At 38.9% G+C, this 11,441-nt stretch overlaps 1 protein-coding gene across 1 annotated transcript; it reads right to left on the bottom strand.

Annotated features, from left to right (window-relative positions):
* Nucleotides 1–851: 851 nt before the first annotated feature.
* On the bottom strand, nucleotides 852–8,949 carry slc5a1 (solute carrier family 5 member 1). Its single transcript, XM_038734602.1, has 15 exons — nucleotides 8,722–8,949; nucleotides 8,187–8,258; nucleotides 7,646–7,750; nucleotides 7,364–7,423; nucleotides 7,063–7,167; nucleotides 6,852–6,957; nucleotides 6,295–6,375; nucleotides 5,939–6,147; nucleotides 5,282–5,417; nucleotides 5,053–5,160; nucleotides 4,804–4,954; nucleotides 4,529–4,697; nucleotides 2,249–2,464; nucleotides 2,011–2,116; nucleotides 852–1,912 (listed from the first exon to the last, which is right to left on the bottom strand). The coding sequence occupies exons 1-15, from the start codon at nucleotides 8,854–8,856 to the stop codon at nucleotides 1,698–1,700; spliced, it is 1,974 nt and encodes a 657-aa protein (XP_038590530.1). The 5' UTR covers nucleotides 8,857–8,949; the 3' UTR covers nucleotides 852–1,697.
* Nucleotides 8,950–11,441: the final 2,492 nt, after the last annotated feature.

Genomic DNA, 11,441 nt, shown 5'->3' with positions numbered 1-11,441 from the left:
CTGTTTGGATGTCATATTTTGAAAAATGTTACATGTTGAAAACTACCATCTCAAATGGCTACTGTGAGTGAGACAGCTCAAGTTCTTTTTCAGACTGGGTTTAACAGCTAGAGTCTGCTTAGACAGCAGCCTGGGTTAACAAAGCCTAGCAAGTACATGAGAAAAACATTTAAAAAATATTTTCATTCTTCTTCAAACAATGACCAACTGCTGCATTAGGTTATTTATCACAAACGACTCACTCTTTGCAATTTTCAAAGAATTCAAAACATGTCTCTTCATTACTCATCACTGTGGGTAAAAGTGGCTGACAGATGGCATTTGGGCTAGAAAATGTGTCTTTTCACTGTTGAGAGTGAGAAAAGCCTCCATTTGGACCTTTGACCGTGGTTCGTTATATCTAGTCACCACGCGGGCCAGCAGAATCACTGTCAAACGTATGATTCAAGCAGACATAAAGTAATATGCAGCTGGTGGATAATTAAGCAGGGATAAAAGAAATAAAACTCCAGAGAACAAAATATTCAAGTCCAAGGCTGAACTCATAAATCATTCAACAGCAGCGCACATATTCAAGGCCTGCATTACTGCTAAGTGTAGGACATTAACCACAGAGTTGGTGATAAGAGCTAGATTATAAATGTGGAATGACTCACAAGACTTATGGTAAATATGTTAAAAGGGATTATGGGTTTCTCATTAAGCATTTGGTTAGTACATTAAAGATATAATTAACCTCAGTATGAGCAGATTTGACCAGAAATTAAATATATGATAAAAACAAACAACAAACCAGTTACAGCAGAAACAATGCTGAACCACCAGAGGGAAGCAAAGAGAGTCAGACTGTGCTCTGTGTAATTCACAACTTTCTTCACTGAAATGTTTTTATTCATTAACACCTAAAACAACATACAAAAAGGTGTATAGATTTAAGAAGTGACAGCGTTCATGGACTTTGAGCACAGAAAAACAAGGCCTAGGTAGAATGAGGTAGCAAATACAGTAATTACCAGGAATTTAAAAATCTTCTATCTTGTCCTCAGATACCCACATCTTTAATGTATTACAAGTAAGTTTCTGTTTATCCCTCCTTTGCAATTAAAAAACATAAAAATGAACCTGGGTCAATTCACTTTCTCGTCCGTTACATGCAAACTTGAAAGTCAATTTCAGGTGAAGACGAGCATGAGTCACCCTGCAGCTCCATTCATGAACTGCTCTAACGTTCTCATTATGCTTAAAATCACAAAGGCAACATTAAAGACAAGGAAGAAAGCTGTGAGCGAACACTGGAAGACCTACATCTGTGCGGGGGGGGGGTGTTTCAGCATAATGTTATTATTATGCAATATTTAATTTATTATAAATTCAGCTGCCAAAAGGCAAAGTTAGCAGAAATTAAAGATTATATACAACCTGTGTACAGTTATGATATGTTTTTAGAGTTTTAGACGGGCATCTACTTTACAAAAATATACCTTATGTCCTGGAGGAGTTCAGTAGCCAAATACGACACATATTGCGACATAGTACTAATAATACACTATAGAATGGTGTACAAGTTCATTATCTTATAATAAAGGATGGGGGACTACTGAACAGTTCATGTGATCATAAATTAAATTCATAAAAAAATCCTGGCATTTTAATATAAATTACAGTATCCGAGTGCAATTGAGGTGATGCGAGTTTCTTTAAGCGAAAAAACCATGACAGAAAACAGCCACACACAAAAGGATGATGGCGTTGCCGTTCACAACGTTCCTCCATAGAGGCACCTCCGTGGTGTCTGTGAGCTTCTTCTGCAGCTCTGCCTGCTCCTCTGCACTCAGCTTGGGGGCTTTTTTATGCTCCAGGCCGCAGAAGCACATCACTGCCTTCTTGCACAAGCCTGGCTCCTCCTCGGGTTCTGTGAAGGAAGAGACAAAGGCGATGAAGAAAATCTGCTTGTGTGCGTTAACATGCAGGAATGCATTTATATTATGACACTATACGTCTGCTGATTACCTTCTACATCCATATAGTTGGAATCTCTGTTTTCAACCCAATCATCCTGTTCAAGGTCCACCCTTTCCTCAGTACAGTTCCTTAGGCCCCAGCACAGCCTATACAACTAGACAAACGACAAAACACATGGGTTAAAAGTAATTATTTATAAAGTTGGCCATTGCGGTGTCTTCCACTGAGTGAGTCATGTTTGGGACATTAATGATTTATCCAGCCTTATCTCACAGTGGTCACGTACATGCTTGTCGTCGATGGGTTTGGTCATGAGAGAGACTGTCAGGATGATGATACAGGAGATAACAAACAGGATAATGGAGAAGTAGAGGTAGTGGACCCCACATATGATGGTGGGACAGTTACTGGGGTTAACACAGCTGCCAGTCCCAAAAGCAAACTCAGCAATCATCCTGGAGAGGCCAATACACAGGCCGATTGTGAGGCCATAAAAAGCACCCTGAGGAAAGAAACAGGAAAATAAGTAATAGGAACACTAGCATGGCAACATTACCACAGTGACAATGCTAATATGTGTAACATTGTGATGTTTACTATGTTCGCCATCTTAGTGTAGTCTATGTGTTAGAGTGAAAATTTGCTAATTAGCAATACACATAAAGTGCAGTTGAGTCTGAACCAAATTTCATGGCAATCCATCCAATATCCAAAAGAAGGTTAAAGTCAAGGGCAACTGGACTTGGTTGAAGATACTAGAAGACGTTTCATCCCTCTTATATTTCAGTCTGGACCAAAGTGGTGGACAGACCAACCGACCAAACGTAAAAAAAGGAAACTGTATCCATTCTTGCAAAATATGGTAAGAAGGTTGTACTTAATGCTATGCTCTTGAGGATGCATCCCAAATAATTCCAAATGGCATGTAATGGATTCTGTTGGTGCCACAGTACCACCACAAGAGTAAATGGAGTGGCATCCAGCAGACGCATGAGATATGAAATATACATTTACATTTACATTACATTTACTCATTTGATGTTTTTATCCAAAGCGACTTACATTTGAGGAACAACATACAAGCATCAACAGAGCATCAACTACAGATCTACAACTACAAATATACATAATGCAGATTGCAAAACAAAGTCATGGGAATATGATTAACGAGAAACCAGGGCAGGAGGAAGCTGGAGAGATGAGCTAAGACAGTGATAACAGCAGCGTGAGTGAGAGTGAGTTTGTCGGATTATAAAACCCTCATCACTGACCATTTTGAATGTGACTGGTGATTGTATGAATCTGTTGATAACCATCACTGATCAGCTGATGGCGTGCATGACTTCAGGGTTTTGCCTAAGCTAATGTGACGATCATGAGAGTAAGATAGGGGTCAACAGGGGGTCCAAGTCTTTAGAGCCCAGCCCTACCTTTTCAGATCACATAACATATGTCCATGCTATTCAACAGCTTTATTGTTAAAATACATCCAGTTAGACAATAAAATAAAGCAGTGAAAAGAAATGTTACCAATGACATTTCAGCAGTATTTACTTCAGATATTTATAACGAACTGCATTTTACCTCACAAAAAAGTTAACTTCACCATTTAATCTATGCTAGTGGCATTGCTTTAGGGATTGCAATGATACAATGTCTGTTGGTCTGTCAGCTGGTCCACCACTTTGGTCCAAATGGAAATTGGCATGAAATTTGGCACAGACATTCATGTCCCCCTCAGGATAAAGTGTAATCAGTTTGGAAATCCCCAGACTTTTCAACTAGCGTCATCAGGTCAAAATTCCATATTGTCCAGAAATTACTTTGGTTCAGCCTCAACTGCACTTTGTGTTTTGTGCTAATAAGCACATTTTAGCATGCTATCATGATTATCTAAGATGGTTAACACAGTAAATGTTATACCTGTTAAACATCAGTATGTCATTGTGAGCCTGATGTAGTACGTAGAAGTACGTTAACTCATTTATGGCTGTAGACTCTTACACTTGTTTATATGAAAAGCGCGGTAGAGTGCACTTCACATTTAAAAGGGCCATGTTTAGTTTTCAGTGGCCTCTAACAGTGACGTTTCAGATTGCAACCACTATGTTCCCGTGTGTCCTCCTGCATGTGTTTGAACTCATGAGAAAGCACTTAGACATAATACACAGGATAGTAATCCAAAACAAAGTGGAGGTCTCTCCATGAACGCCTTCACAATGTTGACCGTGTTTTTGCCTGATCACCTGTAGCAGTTTTTTTATCATTATGTGGAGTTTGTGCTAGGGTCTGTGTTATGCCGGGAGCCGGTCATTGTTTGGTGTTAGCAGACTCCATTTCGTTAGCTGCAGCGTTGTCGCTGTGTGTTTGGTTCAGAATCAGAAGGCAAGAGGCTCAGGAGCGCACATGCAGAAAATCCAACCCGATTTCGAAGAATCGTACATGGTACAAAAGGGCATGTTTACAATCCGTTCACAAATAGGCAATAAAAAAGTGATTAGCTGATAAGTGATTTCATTTAAAACTACACCCTTTAAATGTAGAGATTATTCAAGAGGAAACTTACAGGCTCATTGACACGTTTGCAGAAGATGGCAAGCATGAAGACAGCTGCAATGGGTGGTGTGAGGTAGCTGGTGATGGACTGGATGTAATCAAAGAGCTGACCGCTCTGGGCTGACTGCACCACAGGGATCCATGCTATGCTCACACCAATCAGGATCAAGATAAACACTCTATACACATTACAAACACACACATGTGGAGATAGTGGGAGTGAGGCACAAATGAATTCTCATAATCGGATATCATATCAAACAGAACCCCAAACATGGGTTTTACCTGCCAGCAATCATGAGTTCTTTCTCACTGGCGGAGCGGCGAACCTTAGTGTAGATGTCCATGGTGAACAGAGTACTGGCACTGTTGAAGATAGAGGTAAGTGAGCTCATCAGAGAAGCCAGCATCACGGACAGCATAAGACCACGCAGACCTGAAATAGATAGAATTACAGATTTAAATGGGGGAAGATACCTTGAAGATAAGGGCTATTGTTTGCATTCTCAGCTCATAAGGTCTTTAGCCACCCACCATTGGGCATGAGATCCACAACCAGTTTGGGATAAGCGATGTTGGTGCAGCCCACACTGGCGCCACAGTATTCCTGACATTTTACTGGGTCCACACATGCCACCACATCTAAAATAAAATGACTAATATCAGCAGGATATTAAGAATATTTAAACCCACCACTATGTCTGCGGTAAGATGTGCACAAGCTACAACAGTACTTTCAGCCAGTGAGCTACAACACACTCACCAGGATAGAGTATCCTGCTGATCATGCCGGGAAAAACCATGAGGAACATTGGCAACAGCTTCAGGTAGCCACACAAGATACAGCCTGCCTTAACGTGAGATAAATTTTTGGCGGAGAGGCAGCGCTGGACAATCACCTACAGAAAAGTAATAGATATAAAAAGATCAGTAGTGCCATGATAAAATCAACGGTTCTCTCCATTTCAAGGTCAACTCGAAACATTTCTTAGTATCAGAATAAATATTTGAGTAAATGCAAAACTTAAGCCAAAGAAGCCAATTTCAAGTGTTCTGCTGTGCTAACAGAACAGGGATAAATTGGTTAAACAGAATTTGTTTATATGTGTGTTGGATGTCAGCACTGGAATAGGTATCTCATTCTTCCCTAAGGTCCAGCATTAGACTGACTGTTAATCTTATCTTAGTCACTGTCCTATTACAGCACGCCACCTCAGAGCGCTTGAGCGAGTCTTGCAAAAATAGGCAAGATAAAGGCGCATAAATGTGTGTACAAATGTGTGGATCAATTGAATGAGTCTGTGTGTGTCTTTATGACCTTGGATTGTTGCTAGTCTTTTCTAATAGCTGCCGTTGAGTCAGCACAAGTAATGTCACAATCACAGTGGTCATGCCCGGAAGTGCCATTTGCTTGACTGACCTGATCAGTGCACCAGTACCAAGTGGCCTGAATGGTGAGTCCAAACACAAGGCCAGGCCATGGCAGGTCTCCTGTAATCGCGTTTCTAAAGATATGAAAGGAGTCTGGGCGAGGCTTGTAGCAGCTTGAACTGATGTTTGCCGTCACAGAAGGGACGGCCTCCATGTAGAGCTTCTCTAAGTTTTCATAACCTCCCACCTCAATGAAAGCTGAGGATATGAGTGCAAGTTAGACTAAATTACTTTAGTCTTTTTTACTCTTCGACAATTTGATGTCACAATCAGGATTTGTCTTGTCACAATAACTCATAAAAAAGCAAATGAGTATATGGATAAAGAAGGAAAATACCATATTACCAAAGGCCATTAGGATGAATGATCCAACAAGCATAATGATGGTCTGTAACGTGTCTGTGTAGATCACTGCAGCCAATCCACCTGCGATACAATATGTCATGTTATCAATCTACGCATATTTATCCAAAATTAACACATTTTTCATCACTAATGCACATAACTGAACTTTTTGAAGAGAATTAGCTCAAATAAGTAACTTTGTACATGATCCAATTCATCACGCCCAATCTGGGTATTCAGTGTTTAGCTGTGTTATGTAAGGGCTCTTTCACTGCTCATCCTGTAAAACTTCACATGTGGACGCATTATTACAAAACAGCAACAGAAGGCCATTTCCTGCTTATCGCAGTTTCATGGGCAATTTACCACAATAACACACCATAGATAAACTATCCAGGAAGAGAGAGAGTATGTGTGCATGTGTCTACATGTCTACATGTTTCCTTGAGAAGACTTCGACCCCCCGGTTGTTGTGCCATTCAAAAATAGATAAGACTTTTATGATTGATCTGTGAGTTCAGTGTAAACGGAGGTGAATGTATCTTGAGGGGACAGACCTGTGACAGTGTACAGTGCAGTAATCAATAGTAGCATGACAACAGCAAGGTAGATATTCAGCCCGAGAGCCTGGTTGATAAAAATGGCCCCAGAGAACATGTCTGCCTGAGTGGAGAGGAGAGGAAAAAAACCATCATTTCAGTCAATAATGTACAATACTGGTGCAATGTTGATCACTGAGGGTTAAGATATGGTGTCACAGTGACTTACTGAGATCTTGGTGAAAACATACAGGCAGAGTGACAGCACAGAGAGATAGATGCGAATACGCTGTCCTCCAAATCTCTTCTTCAGGTACTCTGGCATTGTAACCACCTAAAAACATCCATATTAAATGAGATTACTTTATTTGTGTATGTTTTAATTACTTTACTCCGGGGTTTCTAGAAAAGTATCTATTTATTGCATCTTGAATGCAATAAATAATAAAAGGATAGGATAGGTTAAATAATTATATAAAAAGAGTAAGAGGTTTTGTATGTCCAACATGTGGCCTGTGTGGTTTGTTTACCCCAGCTTTTATGTAGATGGGAACAAAGAGCCATCCCAGAATGACGACCACTATAAGAGCCTGAAACACACAAAAACACAAAGACAAAACTAACACGTAATCTACGCCACCATTTACTCAAAATGTCCCTTTAAAGATAGATTCCTATAACTATAATCTATTGACTTATAAGCTCACCTGCCAGAGATAACTGATCTTATCTGTGTGACAGGTTAGAAACACATTTATGTGAGAAGTAATAATGGTATAATTGGCACATCAGACACAGATTAATGTACTTACATTCCATTCAAATCCACCAATGGCTAGTCCTGCAGCTGCAGCGGTGCCAGAAATTCCTACAAAGTGGCCACTGCCAATGTTGCTGGCAAAGAGAGATGCTCCGATCTGAGGAGTGCATAGTGTATTTATTTATAAATAATATGCATGCCTAATTTCTAAAACCTTCACAGCTTTTTTTTTGGAATGCATTTGATAACAAGAAAGGCAGTGAACAGATTCCAACTTTTCAGCTGATTATGGTCTTTTATGGTATGTCAATATAATAACTAAGTATGAGATGATTTACACACCTAATTACTCTAATAAAACAAATTTTACACAAAGTGGCTGGGGCCTAGGACTGGTGGGGGGGGGGGGGGGCTGAGCATACAGGGCCTTCTAGAGAATGCCTATTAGCACAAAATAAAAACTTCAGCATGTCAGCATGTCCGCATGTCCATAATGTCCCTTATTGCTGTAAGATTGGAAGATTAAGACAGAGCTTAATTTCAATAAGCATGAAAGTGACTCTCTGTCTTATTCTGAGCAATACGATACCCACCGGCCACCACACCATACTCCTGCCTGCAAGGAAGAAGCCACCGACAGTGGATCGGTTGGTGCGGATCATAGCCTGCAACAAGAGAAAGGCACACTTCAGAAAATCCATAAATGCATTCATACAAACGACTCACACACCTTTTCAGCAGCCACTGTGTATTTGTTAATGATTACATTTAATTTATATACACAGCTGCTACAAGAGTGATAAAAAGAGAAAAATAAAACCACAAAATCACTGCATGCAACACAACAATATCCCAGTAACATTACTGGTCATAAATTAATCCAAGCTATAAAACGACGTGATGTGAACCAGGTTGTTGAGAAAGATGCTGTGATTACACAATATCAATCAACTCAATTACATTTCATTTAAGTGCACAAAAATTTTTATTATTTTCACTTCTCCAACATGTAAATCTTTACTACGTTTTTTTTTCATGGCTCAGTGCAGACAGAATTTCTTTAAACTTCTTAGATTAAAGAAAACAAAGTATTTAAGTAATGGTCAGCTGAAAGACTGAATAACTCACCCATACTCCGACAGCCAATACAACCAAAAAGTAAATCACAATAACGGAGATATCTGCTGCATTGTTAAGAGCAACAGTGGCATTGTTGTTCCTTGCATGGCTCCTTAAAGAGGATCCAATATAATCAGAAGACATTTTGCTGAGAGGGTTACCAGACAGCTGTTGGTGGAGTCACTCCTTTTTGAGAAGCACCTGCACAGATACTTATGTACCTGAGTGGAGGTGTGTGTGAAAGAGTGTGTGTGTGTGTGTGTGTGTGTGTGTGTGTGTGTGTGTGTGTGTGTGTGTGTGTGTGTGTGTGTGTGTGTGTGTGTGTGTGTGTGTGTGAAAGAGTGTGGGAAATATGGGAGTGTGGGAAGGGGAGAAAACAGAGTGAGTGTGTTTATCTAATAAATTACCAAATATTGTGTTTGGTGTTGTGTTTGAAAGTGAATCTGGATGCGCAAATGAACCTTGCTGATACATGACTGTGGGTGAGAAAATCAATGTGTTAAAATATGTAACCTTTTAGCAAATAATGTTGTTAATGATCAACCAACAAGGAAATACTCCAAGTAAAGAAGCAGGTGTTCCTTTTAAAAAATGAATTACAGAAAAACCCCTTCACTGCAGTTAAAGTCCACTCAATTCAATTTCATCAATTCAATTCCAAAATTTTCCAAAACTAAAGTAGTTTGTTATAACAAAAAAAAAAGGTTGTATCAAATGGTGTAAAAATTAAGGTATTTTTAAATACTATTTTTCAAACACAACTGAGTAGCTGCCTCTGCATTGGAATAACATTAGGTTTCTATATGTTAACCCTATAAAAGCTTTTGCCCTCTCGTTGTCCCCTCACATTGACTCTGACACATCTGTCTGTAAGTAAAAACAGGATATCGAGTGTCAGAGGACATTTTTTGTCCATTTACACAGCGTTCAACAGCAGTGTAATCCAGGAAGACCTCTAAATAGGTTTACCAAGGTTTTCTTTGGTTGTTTTTGGTTGTTCAAAGTTTTACTGGGAAACTAAAAATAAAAGGCACTTAAGCATGACTTCCCCCACCCACAGTGCACATGTTTCTTTTTATGCACAAGTGTTTATTTGTGTGTTAATTATTAGTCTAAAAGCAAATGTTTGAAGGAGGTCACAACAGAGACTGAAATATAGATGATCATCAGTTGCTACAGTTGCCATCATGTTATACTCCTGTAAAACAAACGAGAAAAAGAAAGTACTTTGATAAACCACTAGGTGTCGCTACAGGGTAGTGAAACTAATCTGAGACTCGGGTATGAGCTCATACAAATGAGGGACAGTTAAGGGTATAGTATTCACCTTGTTTGTTTGTTCCCAATGGTGGAAATTAACTGAGTAAATTTACTACTTTACAGCTTTGATATACTTTTCACTTTACCTGAGTATTTCCATTTTATGCTACTTTATAATTCAACTACATTAAATTTGCAGATTCAAACAAATAACACAATATAATCAACAAATAAATAATGAGTTATTAGTATAGTAGTAAATAAATAAATTTAAATTAATTCACACACCAAAGCATCAATGATTATAATACAATATAACACATCACATATAGGCTTCATATACAATACATTATTCTGAAATGAGTCAGTGTAGTATTTTTCCTTTTGTAAGTATATTTTGATGTTAATACTTGGTGTGGCTACTTTTACTTTAGTAAAAAAAAAACTGAGTACTTCTTTCATGACAGTTTGTTCCTCACTCTTATTTTGCAATAATTTTGCCTCACGTCCAAAAGACAAAGCATTCATAGTGTCAAAGCTCCTACTGTATGCACATAGTCCACCCACCACGTGTTTTCACTTATGTTTCCTTATTAGACCTCTTCTCAAGAAGTGGACAGACTGATTATCTAGTTATTATTACTAGTTGGTAATACCTTATCTATAGTTTGGTGACATCATGTCATTTTCAGCATAGCTCTGCCCATCTTCGACCTTACTAGAGAAGTAAGAAACACCCATGAAATATAATGCATGTCAAATACCCTAATTAAGAAAGTCATTAAGTTCTCTAATCAGATAGCCGTAAGCAATCGCCCCCATCTCCTGCCAAAAACACAACCCCACTCCATCAAATTTGCACTCACTCACCAGTGATTTAATTATTGAAGGCTGTTGTACTGAATTACATTATGTATACCTAAAAGTCTTGCAACTCAGTGTACAGGATGTTTTTCCTCAGTCTTGGCAGATCTCACCAGCACTAAGCTCACTGTTCCAGGCACAAAATCCAATTTGCACCACTTTTCATACACCAACCTAACCTTCAACCTTTGTGTCATCTTTCTTTCATGTTCCAGTGTTTCCGGACTGCTTTGACCCAGTGAATTGCTGCTCGCAGCTTCATCTATCATTGTAATGCTGACATGTTCTAGGCTACAGTGCTCTGCCACAACTGATAATGCTGGAAGCAGAGAAATAAAAAATGGATTTTGAAAATGACAGGTAATATGATGAAACCATGTGTGTAATAAACACAAGAAGATTAAAACCATCTAACTGGAAAAACACATGATAGGTTACAGGCTACAAGATAAAATGTTTTAATGAATTTATGACTGTATAAAAAAAAGCCACACCATTAAAGTGACCACCACAGCCTTCTACTAAAGAGTAACAGCATAATGGGGAGGAAGAGATGTAGAGAGTGAGATAGGGGGTTATCTGACTGGTACTGTTACAAATGGCTG

The sequence above is a fragment of the Micropterus salmoides genome, unplaced genomic scaffold, assembly GCF_014851395.1.
Source record: "Micropterus salmoides isolate LMB-PRFRI ecotype aquatic unplaced genomic scaffold, ASM1485139v1 Ms_hic_scaffold_20, whole genome shotgun sequence".
NCBI lineage: Eukaryota > Metazoa > Chordata > Actinopteri > Centrarchiformes > Centrarchidae > Micropterus > Micropterus salmoides.
This window is presented reverse-complemented; position numbering and strand designations above follow the sequence as displayed.